At 43.4% G+C, this 27,984-nt stretch overlaps 1 protein-coding gene across 2 annotated transcripts; it reads left to right on the top strand.

Moving 5' to 3' along the window:
- Window positions 1-10,691: 10,691 nt before the first annotated feature.
- LOC133911664 (dihydrolipoyl dehydrogenase 1, chloroplastic-like) lies at window positions 10,692-25,568 on the top strand. Of its 2 annotated transcripts, none has more exons than XM_062354008.1 (15): window positions 10,692-11,143; window positions 12,387-12,533; window positions 13,024-13,158; window positions 13,706-13,823; window positions 14,525-14,649; window positions 17,280-17,405; window positions 17,497-17,577; window positions 23,348-23,410; window positions 23,493-23,567; window positions 23,668-23,746; window positions 23,830-23,930; window positions 24,246-24,359; window positions 24,534-24,647; window positions 24,734-24,805; window positions 25,289-25,568. In XM_062354008.1, the coding sequence occupies exons 1-15, from the start codon at window positions 10,850-10,852 to the stop codon at window positions 25,346-25,348; spliced, it is 1,704 nt and encodes a 567-aa protein (XP_062209992.1). In that variant the 5' UTR covers window positions 10,692-10,849; the 3' UTR covers window positions 25,349-25,568. The 2 variants fall into 2 exon arrangements, with proteins under 2 accessions (XP_062209992.1, XP_062210002.1); XM_062354018.1 differs by lacking the exon at window positions 25,289-25,568 and adding an exon at window positions 24,893-25,244 and having other exon boundaries at window positions 10,693-11,143.
- Window positions 25,569-27,984: the final 2,416 nt, after the last annotated feature.

A 27,984-nucleotide genomic window follows, 5' to 3' on the forward strand; every position in this document is an offset into this window, starting at 1 on the left:
GACTATCTGGATAAGATCAGAGTATCCGAGTTCTGTATAACCCGAAGTCTCTGAATTCAGTAATCTGTTGCAAAGTTTTTAAATTTCAGGAATCGCCTATTCACCTCCTCCCCCCTCTAGGTGACATCTCGTACATTTTAGTAATACGCTGTGAAGTTTTAAATTTCAGGAAACACCTATTCACCCCCCTCTAGGTGACTCACATACATTCAACAAGTCTGGCAAATGCAAGAATGAAAGATATGAAGATCTTTTTATGTACGAGAAGAATGCATCAGATCCTTGGTTCTAGAATGACTTCCAATCTAACTTCTATGAAACCATGATCTTCTCAAAGAAGAAGTTTGTCACTCACATGCAGTGGATATATTGGAATTATATGGCAAATAAGAATGTTCCTTTCTTCAATGAAGTCATTACCGCTTGTGAGCACCTTTTATGTATGAGAAGAATGCATAAGATCCTTGGTTTTAGAATGACTTTCAATCTGACTTGTATGAAACCATGATCTTCCTAAAGAAGAAGTCTGTCACTCACATACAGTGGATAGATTGGAATTATATGGCAAATAAGAATGTTCCTTTCTTCAATGAAGTTATTACCGCATGTAAGCATAAGAGAATCAAGCAAATCATGAGATTTTAGTATAATTGGAGTGTTGAGGTGGTTGCACAGTTTTACACTACTCTCCAAAACTATGAATTGGATGATTGAAAGTGAAAGGTACAAGATCAAATACTATACCTTTGGTCGTTTCTTTGGGTTCGATGTTCGTGACACTAGCAAGTCAAATATTCATATTGAGCAACAACTCACCACCGATGAAATGGATTTCATGTATGATAACAATATTGGTGCAGTGAAATATGGAACAACTAAGGGCATGATGCCATTATACAAATATCTAAATCTCTTGTTTCGCACCACTCACTCTCCCAAAAGTGGTGATTCTACTAATGTGCAGTTGATTATAATAAATATGCTTGCTAGGATGTCAAATGAAGGTGATCCCTTTAGTGTGGTTGATTTCTTTCAGGAAGATATTCTTACCACATCCCACACCCCAAACAAGAGTTGTGCATATGCTCCTTACATTATGTTTATGATAGAAAATGTGACAAAGAAGGAGTTTTGCAAGGAAGTCAAGCATGAGCCTTTGAGAATAAGGTTGATGAGCACCAAATCAACTTCTATGCCATCATCTCAACCGTCTTCTCAAGTAGCTCCTAGGAGGGGTCCTTCTCATACTTCATGCTGGTCTTCATCCTCTTCATCGCCAATTCGTGTTATGTTAAAAGTAATTTTCAATGTGTGCACTCACAAATTCGAGAGAGAAAGAAATGAATTCACAGTTGAAATAAGCTTCTTTCTCTAGCATATGGGGCCCACATGGGTGGCCAACCATCCCATCTCCTCTTGGGGCAGTAGCCCCCACCCACTCCCTCACTCCCACCGTGCTCTCCCTCACTCCCTCCCATTTCCAACCAGCCAAGGAGAGAGCAGACCCCGATCTTTCAAGCTCTCTCTCTTTCTCCCTTGATTCCTCTCTCTAGAAGCCGAATCGAGGTACGAATGTGGTATCCACGCGATCACTAGCTCATAAGCTTCCCATCTATCCAATTCATTTGCGTTTTCCCAGAAGATTCGAGCTGTTCTTGATGTTCTTTGCATTTTTGCTTGAAGCACGAGGAACCACGGTTGGACAACTCTTCTTGGGTGATTTCTTCGTTTCCTTCATCACTTGATGGTCACCAACCTCCACAAGCACCGTGGGTAAGTCCCTTAGGCTTCCCTTAGCAAGAATGTGTGAATTGGTGGGTCGATTTTGAGTTTGGAGCTAAGTTTGCGGAGTTCTCGAGTTCTTGAGCTTTGGAGCAAAAAGAGAATTCAGATAAGATTTGTTCTAGGAATTATGTTACTGGGTTGGTGAGTGTTGCTAGATTGGTGAATGAGTTATACACTCTATGAACTATCTCAAACATGTTTCCATTTGGTTTGGAGAGGCTAGCAAATCAAATCAGCCGAATTTTTTCCCTTGGAGCAACTTATCTGGACAACCCGAATAGCCCAGGTAGCCTAGTGAAAACCCCGATGATTTGTGCTAAAAAATTGTTAGGGTTTATGGTGTAAGTTAAGTCTAGAACCCTTTATATAGTGTGTGTGTATATATATATATATATATATATATATATATATATATATATATATATATATATATGTTTATGTATGATATATTTAACATGCGAGTCGAATCGGCCCAAGAAGATCATCGAGAAGTGCAAGTCTTCCTAATCCGGATAGTCTGGGCTAAACTAGAGGGTCCGGATTAATTTGATTTAGATTTAGCAGAGAACCCTCGCTTGGAGCCTCACCCAGATATTCCAGTCTAACTTGGAGGTTCCGGACTTAGCCCAGACCTTCCGAGTTAATTCAAAAATGGGTAACCGAGAACCCCCGTCCAGAGTACAACCCGGAGGTTCTGGAACCCGGAGGTTCCGAGTTCGACCCAGAGTTTTTGACCTTCTGTTAGCTTTCTGAAATCGTTTAGATCGCAAAGTTTGCTATTATTTCACATGTCTTGCACTTTTAGCTTGTTGTTATACATATTATAGCATACATTATTGCACTTCATTCATACTCATCATTGCACATGTTGTTCTTTAGTGAATCAGGATGTAGAGCATGACGCGGTTGTGATTGAAAGTGACACCGAGCCACACGGGTTTTGTAAATTCTGTGTGGGTAGCATTAGGCAGCCACCTGAGCAACAAGGCAAGCATCTAAGCATGTTTCTCCCATTAATTTGGATCATATATGTCTAATGTGATAAAATATGCTTTATGTAAGTTATGCATGCTATTGAGTCGATATCGGATCTTGTATGGATAGAATCTATGTTGATGCATTATACCCTGTCTTGAGCTATTGGTGGTCTATCTCCTTGTAACCGAGATTTAACTTGATGATGATCTAATTTAAAAATTAACTGAAATACTTGGCCATGCATAAATTCTTCGGTATAAGTCGAGTGGTAGTTCAACCCCGTTCGCGAGCTATAGGCTTTGATTACTATCACATTGGTAACAATGTTGGGTTTATGGTGTTGGTTTGTTGAGTATTGAGGATGAGGCGACATGTGGGCAGTATTTGTGAGGATCCCGACCTCGAGTTCCCCTGTGCCTCCTATATCAGTCTCTGGATCAAGTAGTTGATCGCACAGAATTCAACAGAATGATATCAAATACATACTTTGATAAAGTAAAATAATTACCTAAAAAGAGTAACATATATTTTTGTGGACAAGAATCCACAGCAGACCAGCCAAGCAAAAGATCCTACAGCGGAGTAGAGCGAAACGAACGATGCAACTCAATACCATAGGCAACTCGGGTGCAGATATGACCTTAGATTTCTTCTCTTTGATTTCAACAAGGTTGAGGTTGATCTCCATCTCAACAATATGAAAGCAATAATACTGAGTACGGAAGGCACTCAACAAGTTCTATACTACTTCAAAGGGTTGATAGATGCATAATGGGTATTTCGATAATAAGGCTTTATGGTATAGTTTTAAGCAAGCAAGTTTTATACAGGTATCCAGTTATATTCTCTGTTGTTATCCTTTTGAAACAAAGGTAACCTGGTAACAAATCATTTGAAACTATTTAAAATAAGGTAACCTGGTAACAAAGTATTTGAAACAGTTTAAAATAAAGTAACATGGTAACAAAGCTTTTAAAACAATTTTAAATCCAGAAAATAGTAACAAGTTATATCTGGGGATTTTCGGTCCTAGGTGAGGCTACACCTCGCCCTGCAATCTCTTTTATCACAATTGGTGTACCTCTAGTACCACACAGATCCTGACGGATTGAGCCAACAACCTCATCACACGGACATCTAGTCCACACACTCACTCATCAAGACACACGCACCTAAAGTCTAATCAAGCATGACTATGCCTTCGTATATCTATAACCATAGACACGGCTATTTGAATAGTTTACACTCTGCACAGGTTGTCCATTGTACCCAAACGATATGCTCTACCGCCATCCGTTGCAAGCGGAGGCGTGAATCATACCGAGACACTCCAATCACTTTTCCTGTTGGGCTTTTCTACGTGATCCATCAAGTGCTTCAAGTCTCGTATAGAGGGCAAACCCCTAATTCGATTGGGGCGGAAACTCCTTCACGCAGAACCTGAAGACACTTGGCTCAATGTTGTCTCCTAGTCCTCCTAGTATGATGCCTAACTCGGTCCGGTAAAAGAAAAGTCAGGTCTTGCCCATTTAGGATGTATGGTTGTACGGGGTGGCTAAGTATGATAGCGCAAGATTCAGTGCTTATACGGCTAGGGCAGGCATTTTCCATTGGCATTGAGTATCACCTCAAGCTCCAACGTATGAGGTAGACTCCAACTTTCAAAGGACTAACCCGCTTGCCCCCACCAAAATAGTTTTTGCCTATTTTACACATCTCTCATCATATCCCACACAACATCAAGGGTTTCATAACCATCATAGAATTCACAACCATCAAGGATTCATGGTATTTGAGTTTAACATTGATAACAGTACATCGATATATCTAAAGAGACGTATTTTAAAAGCGACATCTCCGAAGAGGTGTATTCCATCCTAAGTATGCTAGATATCAAGGCATCGTCTGATGTTAATATAGATAATGACAGGAAATCCTAGGATGATATGTATTTCGGATGAGACATTTAAGGCATGGAAAGTGTTTGATAGGATTAACTACTACAAGCAGTTTGAAAGAAAATGCAATACATAGTACTTGCGATGATAAGTCCAGTTTTAGTTGATCATATAGATTATTTGAAAATATAGATTCAATATGATCAAGGAGATAGGACTTACCTTCTCTAAAGTCTTCATTTAAGCCTTGGTCGAAGTCTGGATCCTCTGGGATCTTCGCGATGTCTTCCGGTTCCACAAGCGCGACTACGATTAATAACAGACTAGTAGAGAAGAAACAATTAACACAAAGTGAAAAGACAAATGTGCCCTAAAGGATACAACACCGTGATAGATAGGTAGATCTCGAATTTAGATAAATTTGGATGACAGAATCATTGAAATCAAAGTTGAAACGAAGGAGATATAACTATCAATTTTTTTTCCTGAATTAGAAATCCTGGAAAAAGAAAAGATGTACTATTCTGCGAACTCAGACTACAGAGCTGTGGACCGGTGGGAGCTATAAGGGGGGTGCTTCGTGGACCGATGCAGTTGTTGCGCTATGGGCACGGTCTATGGCCGGTGAACTGGAGGGCGGATTGGGTCGCCAGTCCACCATGGACCGATGTCCATGAAATGAAAGGTGACGGGGCCCACATGTTAGAGAGGGAGGGAGAGGGGCCGGTGGATTCATGGTGGCTCACTGAGAGAAGGGAGAGGCGACTGGGAGAGAGGAGGGAGACCAGAGTGGCGTGGGTGCCAAAGTGAGGAGAAGACCGGATAGGCTACCGGGAGAGTGGGCTCACTGGTCGGGACAAGGAGGTGGTCAATGAGAGGATGACGCTAGAGAGAGATGGCCAGAGAAGAGGGGGATGGTGGCCGACCGGCAGAAAAGAGGCGACAGCGGCTCGGCCATGGTGTGGCCGGGGAGAGAGCGCCGGCCGGGGCGAGATCCGGCGGCGCGAGAGAGGAACACCGGGCAGTGGCAGGGCTTCTCGGCCGGGCGGAGAGGAAGGCAAGCGCACGGAGGAGCAGCATGGTGAGATGCGGCGTGGAGCTCGGCACAAGCATGAGTGGCATGGTGCGGCATGCGTGCGAGGAGCGATGCACGCACGAGGGCGGCGCAGCCGAGCGGCGCGGATGACGCACGCTGGGGGCACAACGGAGCAGCGCCTAGTCGAGCGGTGCAAGGGGACAACGGCAGCCTTGGCTGAGTAGCGGCGCAACGAGGGAAGGGCGAAGCAGCGGACCGTGCTGGACGACGGCACGATGTTCACATGGGCGACGCGAAGGTCGGGACGGTGGAGTGAATGGAGGAGGGAAGTGAGCTCATCGTGGTGGATGGCACGCGGACGGCAAAGCTTCTGGGCAGCGGGACTACAGCGACGATGATGTGTCTGCGTGCTTGAGGCGTGAGCAAGGCACTGTGGGGGGGGGGGCTCAGGCAAAGCTCGCCAACGACAGGAGTGAAGGAGCGGTGCGGTGCGATGCTCATGGATGCGCACGCCGACTCAGTGGGGACGACAACACGATGGCTAGACGGCACGATGGAGCAGCGGTACGGTGGCAATGTGCATGTGTGTGTGCTCTATGGTGGATGCGTGTGTGTTTGCAGGGGCAGCACGAAGAGGAGCAGAGAGCAGAGAGGCTATGGTTTTGTGATGTGTTGGTGCGTGTGCGCTCGTGTGTATGCCTGTGTGTATGTATGTATGGGGGAGGTCTTATACAGGTGAAGACCAGAGAGAGGGAAGAGGAGGAGGAGTTTGGTTCCCGGTGAAAATATCAGAGAGAGTGCAGGGTATGGAAGAAGGTGGCCGGTGCAGAGCAGAGTAGGACTTTTGTGGTGGATGAACAATAACCATCAGAGAAAAGATCAGGGAGAGGGAGGATTGCGAAAGAGCATTCGAATGTTAAATTCAATTGATGTAATTGAATTTGAGATGGATTTGTTAATAATTCAAATTGAACAATTTGAATTGGTAATTGGATTTGGAAATATTCAAATGGATGTATTTGAATTTTTGTAAACTAGATTTTAATGATTCAAAGGAATGTATTCAAATATGAAATCGAATGTATGATGATTCGATGAATGACTTGAAATTGTAGTTGGATTTATAATGATTCAAATTGAATGATTTGAATTGAATTGGAATGAACAAATCAATGAATGACTTGGATTCGAATTGATTTAGAACAAGGATTTGAATTAGAGATTGAATGACTTTGGAATGAGAATTTGAATTGAATTGAAATTCTGAAACGATTAAATTGGAAGTATTTGAATATAATTCGAATGATCTAAATTGCATTCGGATACAAATTTGATGATGATTTGAATGAGACTGGCTTTGAAATATTTGGGATTAAATTCAAATAGAAGTATTTGAATTTGAGATTGATTCAAAAAGAATATTTTTGGATTGTAAGATCGATTTTCACGGATTGTTTTGGATTAGGAAATTACCGAAAGGAATTAAAACATATTCGAATTTGAGAGACAGTCAAATTCGAATAGCCACACATGAACCATAAAAGCAATAAACCAAAATGCATATGCTCAATTTATTGTAACAATTAATTTAGATATTAATTTAATGACATTTGAAATACTTAGCCAAAATAATATATTTGAATATATGCATATGAGTATATCTACATCAAATATATATTTTATTGATTTTATACTAGTTTAATAATTAGAAACACAGTGTTAGGGGTGTTTCTCCTGCTCCGATATGGAGTTCCTCGGGGTAGGTTGAGAGAGGAATTCGGACACCGTAGACCGCTTGCGTCGCTTAAACATCGATCATTGTTGCAGTTGGCTCTAGCACTTATCGTACTTTACCGCATGTCGATCTAAGGTAAGATAGGTCGAATATATATGTAGATGTAATCATTTGAGCTTACACATCGACGGTGTGAGCAGGCATGCTTGTAAGAGACACTTGAGATTGCTTTGAGAGTTAACCTAAGTGGGCTCCGCACCTAGTGATGCCTGATTCAAATGGTTAGGACTTATTAGGAAAGGTTGACACGAGTACCCCTTTAGATGGACCTGTGTGGTCACTCAAGTCGTATGGTCCTCGAGTCTTATGGGTAAAAGTTATACCCCCTGTAAGGTGTAAAAATATTTCAAAATATCGTGCCCTTGGTCATAAGCATGCTTTTGTCTATTTGTAGCAGCCGTAGAATTATGAGTTTGTTGTGAGGTGGTTGATGAATTGAGATGTTTCTTTACATATGTTAGTACTATGATTCCTTTTACATATATGTTCAGTTGATGGTTATGGGTTAGATAGTCATGTTGGTTAAGTCTAGATGCTCACATATATTTTTGTCAAATTGTGCTTTCACATATAAATTTACTTAACCATGTGGTCGTATTCTTACTAACATGCTAATTCATAATTCTTGTAGTTGGGTTATTTATAAGTACCCAATATGGATTAAGTCTTGCGAGTACCTTCATACTCACGCTGCTGTTTCAAGTGCTATTGATGAGAAGGAGCTGATCTTTGGCTTCTTCACGCCCGCCGAGGGTGGTAGCGGGCACGAGTAGGCAACTACTCAGAGGTCGTGATTTTGTGATAGAGCATAAGGGCATATGACTCAATCCTTCTTTTGTTGTTTATAGTTTTTGTTTCCGCTATAGAGTTCTCTTTTGTTTAGGAGTTGATTAGTTTCAGTCTACTCTTAGCTCTCTTTTGCTATAAATTATAAGAAATTATGAATGCTTAAGAACTTATAATATAATTTAATTACTCTCTCTTTATTAAGTTTTGTTGTGATGTGATATGTTAGAAAGACATGTGTTTTGATCTTAGGTACAAAACACGTGCCAAGACTACCAGAGCGGTACTCCGATTAATCATTAAAGTCATGATTAAGTAAATGATCGATTTAATGATTAATTAGAATACTGTTTGGACAGTTCCTTACACGGGTAAGTTCAGAAAGTATTGTAATGACTAGTTTTTAGGAGTTGGGTATAAATACTCACGCATCCACATCGTTCATTTGCTACTGAACTACCTTGAGACAAAGCATTCAAATCCCCTTTAGAAGCTCTCCCAAGTCTTCTTGGCTTTAATTCTTGCAAGGATTTGAGAGTTGGGTTGAGATTTTGAGAAAGAGTGCTAGTGAGCATCATTCTTATCTTTGAGCACTCAAGTTCATCATCAAGCCATTCGACATCACGTTTGTTGCTCTTAGAGGTTCGTCCTCCTAGACGGCTAGACACCGCCCGACGAGCACCCAAGCTTGTGGTGTGCCTCGAGACATTTGTGAAGGTTCATCCTCGCCTCCGTAAGGGAAGATGATATTTGAGTAAGCCCAAACTCGATCTAGGTGATGGCTTAGTAAGGATTAAGGTTAAAAGAGATCCAACTCTTTAGAGCTCCTCAATGGAGATGTAGGAATCTCAAGTGAGATGTCCGAACTTCGGGAAATAAATCTTTGTCTACGTGCTTACTTGAGTTCATATTTATTCTAGTTGACTTTTGGACGGTTTGCCCGATTTACTTTATTGTGAGCTTGTGACTTCAGGAGAACCGTGAAAAAGTCTTTAGACATCATTTGGAATATGTGGTAACCATTAGAATCAATTAGACTTGCTTAGGGACACTTTAATTTCGAATTCGTGTTCTGTACCCGGATACTCCAGGTTGAGCTTGGAACTTACAGAACTCGGAAATTCCGGATTGAACCCGGAAGCTCTGGATTCTATTAATCTGTTGTGAAGTTTTATTTTATAGGAATATCTATTCACCTCCTTTAGGCGACATCTTGACATTTCAGTACCAAGCCAAAATTATGCAATATCTCTTGCTTAGGGAAAAAAAGGTGTTGAAGCTTAAGCTTCGTTGTATTTTACCCCTTTATACTATTAAAAATAGATTATCGGTATATAATTTAGGTATCTCTAACTTTTTCACTAACATGATCATGTGGACACTTGGCTATTGGTAATAGGATCAACTAGCACACATATATCATGTCTTATAAAAGCTTATGCGTAACATTTACAACAAAAATAGTGAAACGAAAATAATTAAATATCTTGACCATTAGAGAGATCAATTATATTATTGGCAGCGGCACAAGAATTTATAGATCGCAACATTTCTTTTAGCATGAGCTAGGAACAAATCTCCATTGTAACACGAACAAAATAATACGCAATAAGTGAGAACTATTGGTGCAAGAAGTTTAAAAACTACTCCAACAAAATTAAAACCTTGCTCCAAGCATCTAGCCATGAGGGTTACACCTGCTTGCATCTCATCAAAGATGTAACTTGGCGGAATAGAATAAGACAGAGGGAAAATAGGGTGGTAGGGGGATATGGTAATATGGAAGATGGTTGCATGGAAGAGAGCTGATCAGTAATTGAAGTTGTCCATTGAATAAAGGAGGATGAGAAGTAGAAAGGGAAGCAAAATGTAGCTGGTGGGTTATGTGATGGAGCTAACTTTTTATATGATGCCATCTAAATTTACTGTTATTGGAACAGTACCACACTAACCTCTTGACTTTAGCTTGCCTCAGCTAATCCATAGACAGGAAGCGATACATGACGGTACTGTTTCTCTTGAGCTATTTTGTTTCCGGTATAGACTCGAAGTATGGCCCCTTTAATTTTCTCTTTTTAATTTAACTTTAATTCAAATAAATTCATCTAATTACATAGAAAATTAGTTCATTCTATCTACTATAATTTCACCAACTAAACAGAAAACCAATTCATCTCATCTATCTAACTAAACAGAAAATTAAATCATTTCATTTAAAAAAATAAAAATAGTCTTATCTCATTTAACTTTGCTCAGCCATCGACGGATAAGAAATATCAATTATACGATCACAACAATTCCCTATTTTTCGTTATGCCATGCTCTAGCTGGCACCTGTATCATCAAAACCATCATCCATCAGACAGTCATCCTCTTCAAAACAAATTCTATAAGATTAAGTTTACTATAAAACTTACTTCCCGTCACGTTCCCTCCCTTGCTTCGAATCCTCCGCCCGTCTCCAAAACCCGCACTTCCCCCAGCCTCGCCGCCTCCGCCTCCCTCGACTCATCTTGTAGGCCTCGTCCCCACTGCCTCTCACCCTAGTCCCCACCTCCTCGCGCTGCCGCCATGTACTCCACGGCCATGTCCCTCTCCGCGGCGGCGGCCGCGGTCGCCGGCGGCGCCTCCTTAAGGCCCGACGTGATCCGGCCGGCCGGGCTCCGCTTCTGCGGCCTCCGGCGCGAGGCCCTCGGTCTCCGCTCGCTCCAGTGCTCGCCGCAGGTGTCCGCCAGGCGGAGTGTGTCGGCTGGGGCTGCGGCAGCGGAGAATGGCGCTCACGGGAGCGGCGGATTCGACTACGACCTCGTGATCATCGGAGCCGGCGTCGGAGGTCACGGCGCCGCTCTCCACGCCGTCGAGAAGGTCAGTTTCGCTTTCGAAGCGATGCTAGCTCTCCTCGGGAGTGTGTATGCGTGGTGGGCGCTGCTGCCGCTGTCACCGTGATCTGACAGAATGTAGATCGAGAGATGTTGGTGCTTACGCTCGAAACTCGTTTGGATTGGCTGAGTTTACAAAAGGAACGGAAAAGTCACAGGCGTTGGTTACTATGCTGATGCTAAATCTGGAAATTTGTTCAAGTGATATTTACAGATAGTAGGAGCTACAGGTCTGCTAAACCTCGGTAGCAGTGTAGTGAAATATATGTGTTGGTTCGGTGGGCTTGGTGCCATAGCTCTGTAGCTTGGAACTAGTGTGTTAAATTACTAATTTTAGATTGGATGGGACTTTTTACTAATTTTAGACTGGATGAGACTTTCTCTGAGTTCAAGTTTAGGCTTCAGGAAAAATAAAATCATAGGCTTTGGGTGCTGTGCTGGCACTAAACCTGGAAATTTGCTTAGTAAGGTAGGAGCTGCAGGTCTGCTGAAACTCAGTAGGAATATTGTGGGATACATGTTTTGGTTCAGTGGCTTGGTGTCTTTGAAATGCTAATTTTGGGCGATCCTATAATTAGATTGTTTTAAGAAGGTCTTTCAGTAGTTGAAATAACAATGCTGTAGTATTTACATATCAATATCGTGGAAATATTCATAAGAAAATAATACAGAAACATGCAATTGCAAGGATGCCCTGAATCTAGGACATCTCTTGCTTGGTTGTTACTAGAGCTTGGAATTTTTCTCACTCAAGAAGTTTTTGTGATGGTGAACTTTATTGTTGAGATAATTTTGACTTGCTATATACCTCTGATGGAAACATGATTATGGTCAAATTTCTGTGGAAATTACCAGAGTGTTGAGTTTGGTTTGAATATACTTGAACTGTGGTATTATATTATTTTCTATTTTCTTTCAAGTAGTATTGCTTTGCTAGTTTTGATGGCTGCAGCAAGAAGTTTTACTTTATATATTTTCCCAATCAAATGTTTAACTTGTCTAGATGGCAGTAGACACTTCACACCTGTGACCTAACAATTGTGGCTAGATTTTTAGGAGTTATCCTGTGAATGAATTGATGATAGATCTGTGATCGGTACAAAATTTGATAGATCCATGATCGGTACAAAATTCCAACTTGTACAGACATTGAGCTTTATCCGTGGTGATAACAATTGAACTATCCCTAGCAGTATTGCTAATGATTTTGTGAAAACTGACTTGTGCAGGGTTTGAAAACTGCTATAATTGAGGGAGATGTCGTGGGTGGGACTTGTGTGAACAGAGGTTGTGTTCCATCAAAGGCTCTTCTTGCTGTAAGTGGTAAGATGCGGGAACTTCAAGATGAACACCACATGAAGTCATTGGGCCTACAGGTGATACTTTCATACTGGAACAGCTGATTGTTGTGCACGATTTGATGTTTTGAACAACGATGTGCAAAATGCACGTCCCAGTCAAGTTGAATCTCTCCTGTGTTAATTGTTTTACTGTTAATACATCTATTTCATCCAACAATTAACAAGGTTTCGATAGACTGTTTTAGTCTTGTAGATTTTAGAACAAGAATAAATAGTAAAGTTTGCTAGTATCATGGTAACTATTGTTCTTACTTTATAGATAATCAGCGTTGAGCTCTGCTAACGCTGCATGGGTTTATTTTGTTTTCCTTTGGTTCTTCAAATTAGATATGATACCTTGTCTTTGCTTTAAATATATGTTGGCTACTTGCCTTGCACTAAATAAGATTTTGGAAAGAAATCAACCAGCTATATACCTTTTCTCATGGACCATTGGTGTGTATACTGTTTTTTGGTGTCAGTTATTTGCCCTGACCCTGCTAATCTTTCGTTATGTTTGTAACAGGTTTCGTCAGCTGGATATGACAGGCAGGCTGTTGCTGATCATGCAAATAATCTTGCCTCTAAAATACGCAGCAACTTGACCAATTCAATGAAAGCTCTAGGTGTGGATATACTAACTGGTTTTGGTACAATTGTGGTAGGTCATCTATATCTTTCCCTTTATTCATCTTAAAATCAGATGTTTTTCAATTGTTGCAAAAAGCAGTGTTCATATCTCCTGATCAGCGTATAAACTTCACTTCAACCTGCCATTCTTAGCTACCAAAGGATCATACTTGACTGAATTGCAGGTATTAACCTGCATCCTAAAAATCCTCCTTTCCCAAAATTGTTATAAGACTTGTATATGGTATAGTACTATCATGATTAAAACTGGAGTTGTCTATTGCATCTGGGTTATTTAAAGACTCACATGCAGTAATTATCAAGTTGGTAAGTAGTTATATGAGACATTAAAAAGAGCGGTTCAGGAGTACAATCACATCTACCTGAATAGGAAAGTTGAGTCAAATAACCTCCTTATCGTTTGCGCAAAATCTAAAACTATTTACATTCTGCTATATAAGAATGTCAGGTATAAACATCACAATGATCTGTGTGTATTGTATAGTTTGTTCACATGCTGTCGAGTATCACTTGTAGTGTTGTAGTAATCTAAATGTTTCTGTACCTGATTCTTGTAGGGGAAGCAAAAAGTGAGATACGGAAAAGTTGGTTTTCCAGACAATGAAATCACTGCCAGAAACATCATAATAGCGACCGGGTCTATTCCTTTTGTTCCAAAGGGCATTGAGATAGATGGTAACTACCGTTTGCTTTGGAACTTTAGTTCTCCAATATAATTGGCCTAGTGAAATGAAAAACATAGCTCTAGAAACCTTGAATGCTTGAGATAATTGGTTTCACATTTTACTTTGTATTAGTGTAAGTCATGTTGAGCTGCATGCTGAAAGAATAGACAAGTATGCCAATCTTTGCTTGAAAAAGAGTGCTTTCATTCTTTTCCTTTTTGGTCTCATGCAATGTGGTATGGTACTAGTTTGATATATTTTCACACAAATCTAATTTTGTTTTAATATTTAGTTAAGTTTACACGCTAGTCTATTTGTTGACCATCGATGCAGGATAGCATGCATTAAGCTAGTTGTAGAAATTAGGTCAGTCCCTAGGCACTCTGTTATGTTGGAATCATGAGTGACTAGAAATGAAAACCGAAACTACCAATTGTTCTTTTGGATGATTATACGAGTGCTCTTTCTTTTTGCTGTAAAAAAAAAATGAATCAAGGGATTTGATAACAACTACAGGAGAAAAGAGATCTAGGTGTCCTGCTGTTGTGCTATATCTTGATACTGCATGGTATACAGTGCAGGTGTGCTAACATCAATTGCTACAAAGTTTCAATGCTCAATCATATATGTTGTGTATTGCATCTGCAATGTGTTATCGGTCATTGTATTATTCTGGTAAAAGCTTGCTGGATGGTTTTATACTTTATGCAGGTAAAACTGTATTCACTAGCGATCATGCACTTAAACTCGAGTCAGTCCCTGACTGGATAGCTATTGTTGGAAGTGGTTACATTGGACTTGAATTCAGTGATGTATACACAGCTCTGGGAAGTGAGGTACATGAACAATTATTGCAATGCATGATTACCTAAATACATGCTTAGGACAAGCTTGTCTTGGATGTTAGTTTAGCATCTGTTCCTTTATGGTGCATAGTGGATACATGGTCTCACTCAGTGTCGCTGAAAAGAAGAAAAAAAACATATGCACTTGGTGGCCTAATAACAGTGACAAGCGATTAATTGTTATGCGGGCGATTATTCAATATGTAGTTATGCACATACAACTATGCATTTACAATTTATTAATAAGATTATGATGGTGCTACCACCATACATTAGTATGTAAGCTATAAGTTATTTTAACTAGACGAGGGATACCGAACCTTTTTCTACTTTCACTTTCATGCTAGAAATATATTGCTAGTATAATACATGAAATTGTTCTTAGGTTAACATCTACATGATACATACTACATACAATATCATACTGAGATAATGAACTAATGAATTATATTTAAATGCCAAATAAGCTATCGTCATGGGAAAACAGCTACATAAATTGGGAAGTATGGGTGACTAATCATTCATGCCCACTAGATGTCCCCTAAATACACTATATGTGATGGTTTACCCATCTCCAACCATTAAGCAAGTGGCTAATCAGCATAAGTAGCTATTTTCTACCACACTTGTCTCATGAAGTCCCACCAGACCCATATTAGTGTATTTGGAGGGCACCTGGGGCTTGTTTGGTTTGTGCCCCAACTAACCTTGCTAAAATTTGGTCATGACCAAAGTAAGGCATGACCAAAATTGTGGTAACGTGTCGGTGTTTGGATTGTAGCCATACCAATCCATGGGCAATGCCAAAATATGGTGGTGCTTGGCTTGTAACCATGCCAAAATTTACCAAAATTGTGAGTATGACATGTGGGGCCCACATGTCACTAACTTTTTAAGCTCCAAATATGGCTAATATTGGTCTTGATTTGTAGATTTAATTGCAAGAAATACAGCAGTTCAAACAGATCACAAATTGGATATACAGTTTAGAAAATATAGTCATTTGAAGCTTTTGCAGAAGGCACTACGATCTTTGATGAGCACTGTGGTCCGGGTCACAGCTATGACATTACTATATGTCATTTTGCTGGTCAGGTGCGAGGTAGAGCATGCCTTTAAATTAGTAGTCGTGTTGGTGCGGATACCAGACCTTCGATCAAAGGCCAAGGCGAGCGGAATTGAAGGAGAAGCAGCTCAGTGCTAGTATAGATAGGTTCTTTTTTAGTGAAAAGTTAGTGCCATTCTTTCTTTTTCTTAAGAAGAACGTAAATCAGAGTCTTTCTCTTTGTAAGCTATTGGTTCAGATCATGATAGGAAGGGCGTCCTTTGTCTTGTTCATTTAGTGAATACTCAATAGCTGCCTGCTTTTGGTCCTTAGCCCTAGCTTAGGAAATTGCCCCAGTTTTGGATGCCGACTATTTCTGAAACAGAAGCGGATGGATGGTGCTGATCAAACAATTAATGCACTTTATGTAACCACTCAAGAGCAGCCGTGTCAGGATAGGATGGGCTGCAGCCACACCAAAAAATTGGCGAGCATTTCGTTTGCCTGCAGTGCGCCCACGTTTTGGCTGGGAGTTGTACTGGGCAGTGCCAAATGTTGTTGGTGTAGCCAAATGGTGGTAGAGAACCAATTAGAGGCCAAAATCTGTGGGCATGACCTACTTTTGGTAGGGCTCATCAGGGCAACAAACCAAACATGCCCTTGGTGTCCTTAGACTATTATTCGGCCAACCCTTTTCTATCCAACAATCATAACAACTTATTTTTGATTCATCAATTAAAATTCACTATTCCATAGCGTTAATGTAATGGGGTAAATTCTGTGCATGACCTTTGTAAGTAATACTTTCTTGTATGCTGCAACTCTCTATTTTAGCATGGAAAGTGCCGTAACAGAAAGCATGCTTGGTATTTGTTATGTTGTGAGTTAACAATGATTTAAAATTTGTATACTAGTAGTAGCATTAGCATATAATACACACAATTCTTTTCAAACTTCAGATACAGATAAAATAATTTTGACTATTTGTCCATTTGTTAAGAGCATAGATTTCTTTTACTGCACTATATCTAAATAATGGCAAGGCGCAGAAGATGAACTAATGGCTTATTGGTGCCCTGGTGACTAGCCATATTCACCATGGACCCTTGCCTCTCCTAGTTGTGATCAAGAGAGGGAAGGGACTCTAAGCAATCACCCCTCTCCATCTAGCTGTCACTCGTTAGTGTAGAAGTAGACGGAGGCTGAGACATTGAGGGTGAGATCCAGTTCAGTGAGGGTGAGTGGGCCGGTGTGCTTTGCCAGCCTATGAGCCATCTCTCTCCTTTTCTTTTATGATTTTGCACTGGATGTTTTATGCATATTTGTGGGCAGCCATTGTATAAGATATCAATGGTCTAGGCACCAGGCTGGCCATGCTCCTCATCGCGGCCTTTTTCATGTTTCCTGAGTCTGATGCTAATGCTAAGTTCAAAGCTGTGGTGATTTAATTTGACATTATAGCAGAATCTGAATGTGAGGATGAACATCAGTGCTTCATTATCCATTGTAGTACAATTAAACATTGTTTTCGTCAGATGAAGTTTCATCTGCACTAACACAAATTTTGATTGAGCAGGTTACTTTTGTTGAAGCTTTTGATCAATTAATGCCTGGTTTTGATCCTGAGATTGCAAAATTGGCCCAGAGGATTCTTATCAATCCTCGGAAAATTGACTATCACACTGGTGTCTTTGCAAGCAAGGTTAAATTCTTCATTTCAAGCTTTTTTAATCACGTGGAATCTTCAGACTCTGTTGTATAATTTTTATACCTGGAAATATTCATATTTTTAGATCACCCCAGCAAAGGATGGCAAGCCTGTTTTGATCGAATTGATTGATGCTAAGACGAAAGAGCACAAGGAAACACTCGAGGTAAAACCGTAAAAGACAGTAGAGATTTCGTTTTCCCCCTTCAGTTCTTTGTAGATGGTTTCAACATACTCTTTGGTTACGTGCATCACTGTGTTGTCAATCAAATACATGTTATCAGCCTAGGTCAACCTGTTTTATCTGACATGCTATTTACAAACGAATCAAACTGTTAGGTCAAAATACATGTCAGAATAATGTGAGCAGTATTTAACTATTTATTAGTTTGACATTTTGGCAATCCTGTGCTTTTTCTGACACGGGATAGGCAGGCACTCCCATAATATATTTCACTTGATCTCTTATTAGCTAGAACCATGGTTAGCTTGTGGATCTTATCGATGGTATGATACACAATATTTCTGATTTAATTGTACAGTCGTTTGTTTTTGTTAGACAGCTGCATAGTCACATGCATAGGCGCATGGGCCATTGGCCCATTATGGCTAATTATAGATTGATTGCTGTTATATTAGGCAAAGAGATCCCACGGTGGTTATGATTCTATAAACCAGCCCAGGGTCCTCCTTGCCTATATATGTACCCTGCCTATTGGCCTCCTAATTCATCTAGCAATTCTAGTGCCATACAATTGCTTTCATGGCATCAGACGCCTAGGTTTTCTCCTTCCGCTGCCCTAGCCCGCGCGCCTCCCGGCTGCGCACCCTTCCCCGCCCCCATGCCTGGCTCTGCTCCACCCGCCTCCTCTGCCGCCGATGCCGAGGCAGCCCTCGCGGCCGAGCGCACTTGCGCCGCCACGGCTGAGCGTGCCCGTGCTGCCGAGGTCGAGCGCGCCCGCGTTGCTGCGGAGCGCCGCCGCCAGCAGGAGGCTACCCGGGCCGCCGCTCTCCAGCGCGCCCAGGCCGCCGAGCAGGAGGGTGCGGTCGTGGCCCAGGAGCGCGATGCCGCCGCCGCCCGCGCTCGCGACGCCCTCGCGCGTGCCGCCCAGGAGCGGGAAGCGGTCGAGGCCGCCATCCCGGCAGACGACGACGCCGCCTCCTCTGCCGGCGCCGGTGGCGACGGTGGCTCCCCTCCGTCGCTTCTGGACGCTCTCCTGGCGCACGAGGCCGCCGCTATCGTCAATCTCCACGCCCAAGCCGTCGGCGTCCATAACATCCGCGCTCTCGTCCCCGCCGTCCTCGACATGGAGTCCAACAACTACACCCGCTGGCGCCACCAGATGCTCCTGGTTCTTGGGAAATTCTCCCTCCGGCGCCATGTTCTTGCTGATGCCGCCGACCACACCTACCCCGACTGGGAACGCATGGACTGCGTCGTCATGACGTGGCTCCTCGGCACAGTCTCTCCCGATCTCGAGGAGATTGTTCGGGACGACCATGCCACCGCCACTGCCCGCTCCGTCTGGCTCGCCCTGGAGCACCAGTTCCTCGGCAACCGCGAGCAGCGCGCGCTCTACCTCGACGCCGCCTTCCACAACTTCGTCCAGGGCGATCTCTCCATCACCGACTACTGCCGCAAGTTCAAGTCCATGGTTGATGCCCTGGGCGACTTGGGCGAGGTCGTCACTGATCGTACGCTCGTCCTCAACATCATCCGCGGCCTCAACGAGCGCTTCGCCTCCATCGGCATGCACCTTCAGCGTGGGCGCCCGTTCCCCACCTTCCTGGAAGCCCGGAACGATCTGCTGCTTGAAGAACTCAACATGGCTCATCGCTCGGCGCCTTCCCCGACCGCCCTGATTGCCTCCGGCACTGGCGGCACTGCTCGTCAGCCCCCCAGCGCCTCTCCTGGAAACGGCGGCCACTCCAGGAATTCCGGCAAGGGCGACAAGCGCGGCACGCGCGGCAGTGGCAAGGGCAAGGGGCGGCAGTCTGGCATGCCCGCCCCTGGTCCAGCTCCTCCCGCGCCGAACCAGCAGCATCCTGCGCAGGCTCCGCCAGGCGGTCCATGGCCCAGCTTCTACAAGCCCTGGTCCGGTTCCATCAGCATGTGGCCTGGGAATCGTCCTCCCCTGGCTCCGCTGCCGGCTGCTCGTCCTCCTCTGCCGGCCCCTCCACCTCAGCCGCAGGCTTTCATCGCCGGTGCCCAGGGGCAGTGGGCTCCCCCCCTCGGCTACTACCACCCCACGGCCGGCATGCCATCCTGGAACGCGCAGGAGCTGGCTTCCTCCTTCAACACCGTGTCGCTGACTCCGCCTCAGCAACACGACTGGATCTTCGACACCGGCGCCACCTCGCATATGACCTCCGATGCCGGTACTCTTTCCCACACCTCTTCCCAGCGGTATCCTGTTCCCTCTTCCATTGTTGTCGGCAACGGTGCTTTACTTCCCGTCACCTCCACTGGCACAGCTCATCTTCCCGGTTCATTATGTCTTAATAATGTCCTTGTTTCTCCGGGTCTTATTAAGAACCTAATTTCCGTACGTCAGTTCACTTCCGACAATAATTGTTCTGTTGAATTTGACCCTGCTGGTTGTTCTGTGAAGGATCTGCATTCCAGGAGAGTGATCACCAGGTGCAATAGCTCCGGGCCGTTGTACCCTCTTCGTCCCTCTGGCGCGTCATCTCTTCCTTCTGCACACCTCGCCACCACCGCTGAGTCCACTCTATGGCATCGTCGTCTCGGTCATCCTGGACTTGAGACCCTATCCAAACTTCTGGCTTGTAATAAAGAAATTAGAAATTCTATATGTCATGCTTGTCAGCTCGGGCGTCATGTTTGTCTTCCTTTTCCTGTGTCAGCATCACGTGCTTCACATAGTTTTGACCTCATACACTGTGATTTATGGACCTCGCCAGTCCCTAGTGTCTCGGGTTTCAAATATTATTTGGTCATTCTCGATGATTACTCACACTATATGTGGACGTTCCCTTTATGCCTCAAGTCTGACACCTTTTCAACTCTCTCTAATTTCTTTGCTCTTGTTTCCACCCAGTTTGGCCGCACCATCAAGTCTGTCCAATGCGACAATGGGCGCGAGTTTGACAACTCTAGCGCCCGCACCTTCTTCCTAACCCACGGCACTCACCTCCGGATGTCGTGCCCTCACACCTCTGCTCAGAATGGGAAGGCTGAGCGCGCCAGCCGCTCTCTTAACAATGTGGTTCGGTCCCTCCTCTTCCAAGCCTGTCTTCCACCTCGGTATTGGGTCGAGGCACTGAACACCGCCACCATTCTACTCAACATCTTACCAACCAAAACGCTGCGCTCCCGTACGCCTCATGAAGCCTTGCTAGGCTCCCCGCCCGCGTATGACCATCTGCGCGTCTTCGGTTGTCGATGTTATCCCAACTTGTCCGCCACCGCTACCCACAAACTTGCTCCGCGCTCCACTTCGTGTGTCTTCCTTGGCTACTCTGCTCATCATAAAGGCTACCGCTGTTTAGACACCAACTCCAACAAGATCATCATCTCTCGCCATGTGATCTTTGACGAGTCCTCCTTCCCTTTTGCCGAGCAGCCAGACACCCCATCCACCGCGGACTTCGAGTTTTTGGACACCTTTACTAATCCCGTTCCGGTGCCCATAGGCCCGACACGGTCCCTTTTGCCTGCAGGATCACCATCACCGACTTCTTTGCCTGCTACTGCGGATTCTCTGCCCGCACTGCCATGTGAGGATGGGTCTCCAGCAGGCGCCTCACCCGCACTGCCACGTGCGGCAGTGTCCACCGGTGCCCCCCTGCCTGCTCCTGCCTCGACGTCACCAGCACCCCCGGCGTCCCCCGCACAGCCACGTGCGGCTGTTTCGGCGTCCTCCGCACTGCCCCGTGCGACTGCCCCGGCGTCCTCTGCGCCTCCCCGCGCGGCTGCCAAGCTGCCGCCGCCGGCTCGAGTCATCACTCAGGTGTACAGCCGGCGCCCTCGCCCAGCTGCGTCTCCGGCGCCTCCAGCCGCCCCTGCGCCCCTTCCAAAGGGCGCGGTTGCCATTCCCCCCGTGGTCAATCAACACTCCATGACCACCAGGGCGAAACATGGCTTCCGGCTACCTGCTGCGTACAACACTGCGCTGCTGTCTCTCGTTCCGAGGACATATCGGGCTGCTCTTGCCGACCCGAACTGGCGCGCTGCCATGCTGGATGAGCATGCTGCCCTTCTCCAGAACAACACTTGGGATCTTGTTCCGCGCCCCCCTGTCGCGAATGTAGTGACTGGCAAGTGGATCTTCAAGCACAAATTTCAGGCTGATGGTTCACTGGAACGCTACAAAGCTCGCTGGGTCCTTCGCGGCTTCACACAGCGTCCAGGAATTGATTTTTCAGATACCTTCAGCCCCGTCGTCAAACCAGCTACCGTGCGGACTGTGCTCTCGCTGGCCCTCTCCCGCAACTGGCCTATTCGACAGCTTGATGTGAAGAATGCCTTCCTCCATGGCAACCTCGGTGAGACAGTTTACTGCGTGCAGCCCTCCGGGTTCGAGGATTCCTCTCATCCCGATTACGTCTGCCGTCTGAACCGTTCCCTCTACAGTCTCAAGCAGGCGCCTCGAGCATGGTACAGCCGTTTTGCAGCTTACTTGGTGTCCCTCGGGTTCGTGGAAGCCAAGTCTGACACCTCGCTCTTCGTGTTCCGTCGTGGTGCTGAGCTCATCTACCTGCTCCTCTATGTGGATGACATCGTCCTCACAGCTTCGTCGACCACACTCCTCCATCGCACCATCACTGCTCTGCAGCAGGAATTTTCGATGAAGGACTTGGGTGATCTCCATCACTTCCTCGGGATGCAGGTTCAGCGGCGGCCTGATGGCCTTTTCCTCTCGCAGCGCCAGTATATGCAAGAGATTCTAGACCGCGCGGGCATGGCTGAGTGTAAGCCCTGCTCCACCCCGGTGGACACCTGTTCCAAGGTTTCAGCGCAGGATGGCACCCCCATCAGTGACGCCACAGATTTCCGGAGTTTGGCTGGTGCTCTTCAGTATCTCACCTTCACACGTCCGGACATCTCATACGCCGTCCAGCAGGTCTGCCTTCACATGCACGATCCTCGGGAGCCTCACCTTGCCGCTTTGAAGAGTATCCTGCGGTACATTCGTGGCACTCTTCACCTTGGATTGCTTCTTCGACCTTCAGCACAGTTCGATCTGGTGGTCTACTCCGACGCTGACTGGGCCGGCTGTCCCGACACCCGCAAGTCCACCTCAGGCTATGCCGTGTTCCTCGGGGATAGCCTCGTCTCCTGGTCCTCCAAGCGCCAGAACACTGTCTTCAGGTCCATCGCCGAAGCCGAGTACCGTGGTGTGGCTAATGCCGTGGCTGAGGCATCCTGGCTGCGCCAACTCTTATGTGAGCTCCACTCCCCACCCAGCAAGGCTACCTTGGTGTATTGCGACAACATCAGCGCCGTCTACATGTCATCCAACCCGGTTCAGCACCAACGCACCAAACATATTGAGATTGATCTTCACTTTGTTCGGGAGCGTGTCGCCATTGGTGCTGTCCGCGTTCTTCACGTGCCGACGTCATCCCAGTATGCTGACATCTTCACCAAGGGTCTGCCTTCGACGGTTTTCTAGGAATTCCGGTCCAGTCTGAACGTCTGTGGCAACGCTCCGACTGCGGGGGGGTGTTAGACAGCTGCATAGTCACATGCATAGGCGCATGGGCCATTGGCCCATTATGGCTAATTATAGATTGATTGCTGTTATATTAGGCAAAGAGATCCCACGGTGGTTATGATTCTATAAACCAGCCCAGGGTCCTCCTTGCCTATATATGTACCCTGCCTATTGGCCTCCTAATTCATCTAGCAATTCTAGTGCCATACAATTGCTTTCAGTTTTCTTCTGAAAAATGGAATTTTGTGTCAACAGGTGGATGCAGCACTTATAGCTACTGGAAGGGCACCATACATCAAAGGACTTGGCTTGGAAAATGTAAGTACATGAAAATGTTTGCTATCAGGATTTACAAACTTATATGTGGTAGTAGCACATAAATGATACACTTTTTCTTCAGATCAACGTTGTTACACAACGTGGTTTTGTTCCTGTTGACGAGCGGATGCAAGTTATGGATGCGGATGGCAACGCGGTATGCTAAATATACCACACATCCCTATTACTATTTTCTCCATTGCAACAGGAATATCCCTAGAGCACGTCTCACAACACAAACATCAACTGATATGTAGGTTCCAAATTTGTATTGCATTGGAGATGCCAATGGTAAGCTCATGCTTGCTCATGCAGCCAGCGCACAAGGAATTTCAGGTAGATAATTTGTTCACTTTTATCCATGTTCTGCTTCTTATTACTGTAGCTGTTTTACAGTGCAATTACTCGTCTGAATATAGTTGTGGAGCAAATTTGTGGGAAGGACAACATCCTAAATCATCTAAGCATCCCGGCTGCCTGTTTCACTCATCCTGAGATCAGTATGGTTGGGTTGACAGAGGTAAGTCAAATCTCAATTTAGTGGAAACCTGCTTGGCAAATGTGGTATGGATGTGTGTGTGTGTGTGTGTGTGTGTGTGTGTGTGTGTGTGTGTGTAGAGAGAGAGAGAGAGAGAGAGAGAGAGAGAGAGAGAGAGCGAGAGAGAGAGAGGAGCAAATGCATTGGAGTCAATTAGACATTTAGACCATGATTTGTATATTTTAGTTGCATTAGAAAGAACAATTAAAATCACAACTATTAATCAATTCAGTGCTTTGGGGATAGCAAACAAATTATTAATAATTCCCTAATGGAATTCCTATTAAACTTTTGCAGCCGCAAGCTAGAGAAAAGGCTGATAAGGAAAGATTTGAAGTAAGTGTTGTTAAGACCAGCTTTAAAGCTAACACAAAGGCTCTGGCGGAGAATGAAGGAGATGGACTTGCTAAGGTAATGCAATCCTGCTTTCCCACCCTGTTGCATTCTAAATTTAAGTAGTCTCCTACAGATGCATTGGGGACTCGCAATGGGTATAACAACTAGACTGATTCTAGGGAGTTTGCACCGGTTGCGTAACCACTATACCTTCAAAGTGACAAGGTATGTACTCACTTTTCGTCGCAGATGATTTACCGGCCTGACACTGGAGAAATTCTTGGAGTTCACATTTTGGGTTTGCATGCTGCTGACCTCATCCACGAGGCATCGAATGCCATTGCCCTAGGAACTCGTGTGCAAGTGAGTGTGGCTAGCATCTCCTCCTTATTTATTTATAGTATTTGTGTTAAAGCTTGAATGTGCACATAACTGTTTGCATCCTCCAGGACATCAAGTTTGTAGTTCATGCACACCCAACCTTGTCTGAAGTTCTGGATGAGCTCTTCAAGGCTGCCAAGGTATATATACCCATTTACCCTTGTTATTGTTCTACTTTCTTGGGCTGAAAATATGAACTATATGTCATGTTCTACTTTCTTCAACAGGTTAATGTGGGTACCCCGCATTCTGTAAATGAGCCAGTTGTAGTGTAGGGAGGAACAAGAGTGGAAGCCAAATCATCTGGCACCACCCCTGTTAGATGTCCCTAGTGCCCCACGAGCATGCTATTTACAGAAAGTGACTTGTGGCTATTGCCGACTGTAATTCGTAATGAGCTCCACGGATTAGTGCCAAACCTTTTGTATTTATTTAGGGAAAGAGAGATATATGTAGAAAAAACTATAAATTTTGTAGCCCTTGTATATTATCCGTACAGTGACATGTTGTTAACTTATGTGTTCGGGTGATTGCTTGAACAATTTGTTCAGTATGTTCATCTTGCAACAACGGTGGAATGATCTAACCTGCCTTTTTTTTTTTTGACATTATTCTCATTACAGCTTTTACAGCTTTCGAGCAGCATCAAGAGACGAGACATGATCAAAACGCTTGTTGGTTGAAAGTAATGTCCATGGCCGACCATGCAAATTCAAGAAGCAATTTATAGTGGATCAAGTCTGAACTCTTGAGAGCAGTCCTGGAGCAGCGGTTTCTATCTTTCTGGGCATGATGGTTAAAAATACTCCTTCAGTTACAAATATTTGATGTTCTAGACAAGATTCTTATCAAAATTTTAAAACTTTGTCCGCCAGTAACTTTTAAATGTTTAGAAATAAGAAAATCATGTGTGTAAATTTTTCATGAGATATTTTAATAAAAAATAATGGTTAAAATTATATACTAGAGACTTTGTTGTTGTCGAAAACGTTAAGTATTTTTTATTGGAGGGAGCAATAGCAGGAGACAGGCGATTGCAGAATAGGTTAGGGATGTACTGCTTCAACTTTTAACATTTTATTTATGTAGGATGCTTTCCATGATTTAAAAGCTCAACTAAAGGCACTGCACAATATGGTGCAGCTGTCTTTTTATAGAGCATATTAGGATGTGAAAAGTTAAGTTTTAAACAAAATTAGTAAAATTATGTGCATGCTAATGTACAAAATTTGTATTTAGTTATTTCCTAGATCCTTAAAAATGTTATTGATTTTATAGCAATTGATAATATATTATAAAAGATATTAATGATCAAAATATACTTTTATAAATATTTTAAAATTCTAATGCGCCCTTAAAGAAGTGGAGAAAGTATATATCAGCCGGCACTGCATGGAATTTTGTAATGGTTATGGTATTGGCATGACGACATGTGCATCAATGACTTCTCTAAAATATACTTTCTTATAGCTATCAATTTTGGAAAAAAAAAAGATCATCGATAAATTTACAAGAGCAATAATAAAATGAAATCACACAATCAATTTTTTATCAAACCATTCGGCTATTTTTTCAAAGTTGCCAAATGGTTTAGCAATAGGTTCATGTCACCAAATGAATGGGGGAGAACCAGTCTTGGTTTGGATGATTAATAGATGTGGTTATACCTTCTACTCATTAAGGATCAAACTATATGTTTGTTCTTTACGTGTCTCATCAAAACAAATGTTTTAGTGATAGACGATATATCTGTTAACATCGAAGTTTCTCTGTTGACTTCATCAACCTTCAAGCTCTACATCTCCAGTCTTTAGTATATATTATATAAATACATACGTGTGGTGATATAAGTGTGTATATATATTTACAAGTTATCCTGATGTCTTAAAAATAAATAGGGTTAGTCTCCTAATTTTGCCAACGTTTATGACATGAGGCAGTTATGAACTTGTCATGTAGCCAATCGTTATTCAAATGGTTATCAAGAGTTAATGGTCAGATGAAAAGGTGACTTGCATCTATTACCAAAGTCCACAACAGCAAGATAAGAACCATTGTACTTTTGTCGCCACTAAACTTTTTGTTTTCATCATTTGAAATGAGAATGAATCTAGTCATCTTTTGAAATGGTGACAAGCTCATGGCACCATTCAGGCTTGCTCCACCTTAATTGTCACACGTCATCCATAGTGTTAGATATAAGTGTCTAACTCTTATCATCATTTCAAATGAACATTTATTTTTAAAGTCTGAAGAACCTATGATAGCATTTAGATCCACACACTAAAATTTATATTCACCCACACATAGCAAGGACCGACTACTACCATATCCGCTTGTCCTAAAGGTCGTATTGATTGGTTGAGGAACTAAAAAATTGGCTCGTTGCCGACACTTCGGCATGTACCGACTACGTGCTAAGCTAGAATAAAAACTGAGGTACGGAAGACTTGTAAGCCTTTCTTTCTCTCGGTACCACATGAATGTGTAATACTACTTTATATAGCTTGGGAGGGGCTAAAATTTCTAGGTTACGTGAAGATGTCTCAAATTTGGCGCCTTTCTAATACCGTAACATTTTAGCAAAGGCAGAGAGCAGTATATCGGCTATTGTCTATTTCCCTCTTTCCACACCCCTCAAATATCCTATTTTTAACGCAAACAAATTTTATAAAATTATATCATACAAAAGGTCTTCTCCCCTGTGATAATACATATGCACTTTTTCTCTTTGTTTTTGAACTCAATCATTAAATTATAGAATAATAAAATCTAAAAAAACTTTCTAAACAGATCATATAAAATTTGCTTTAGTTTTTAGGCTAACTCCAACAAAATCTCCAAATTTGCAGATTCCAGTGCTACAGTACTTTGCCTCCAACAGATCTCCTACCCAGTGCTACAGTACAGTACCTTGTCTGCTGCAGCAGTACTGTAGCATCTTCAGCATATCCCCTACCTAATGCTATAGTATGCTCAATGCTATAGTATGCGGAGGGAGCATGGAGCTGTGAATTTGCGGAGTACTGTAGCATCTATAATACTGTAGTAGTACTGTGTATAGAGAAACAATGTCGGAAGTACTGTAGTAGTACTGTAGATAGAAACTGATCGTGGGTCCGACGAGAGGAAAAATAGTAGTAAAAGGTAAGAATAGGTAGCTGTTGGAAATGAAAAAATAAAGAATATTATAATAATAATAGATGATACTGTAATAATATTTTTAGATAAAAATTTAAGATAGCTGTTGAAGGTACCTAATCGATCGGAATTTGGCAGAGGCCGGGCCCACGTGCAGTTAATTGTCTTAATGACCGTT

The sequence above is a fragment of the Phragmites australis genome, chromosome 1 (genome assembly GCF_958298935.1).
Source record: "Phragmites australis chromosome 1, lpPhrAust1.1, whole genome shotgun sequence".
NCBI lineage: Eukaryota > Viridiplantae > Streptophyta > Magnoliopsida > Poales > Poaceae > Phragmites > Phragmites australis.

Bases quoted from the DNA above. Each gene is read 5' to 3' on its own strand.
- LOC133911664 (XM_062354008.1), top strand. From the start codon at position 10,850: ATGTACTCCACGGCCATGTCCCTCTCCGCGGCGGCGGCCGCGGTCGCC. The intron at 11,144-12,386 runs GTCAGTTTCGCT...TGACTTGTGCAG, and splicing joins CTCTCCACGCCGTCGAGAAG to GGTTTGAAAACTGCTATAAT. The intron at 17,406-17,496 runs GTTAAATTCTTC...TCATATTTTTAG, and splicing joins CTGGTGTCTTTGCAAGCAAG to ATCACCCCAGCAAAGGATGG.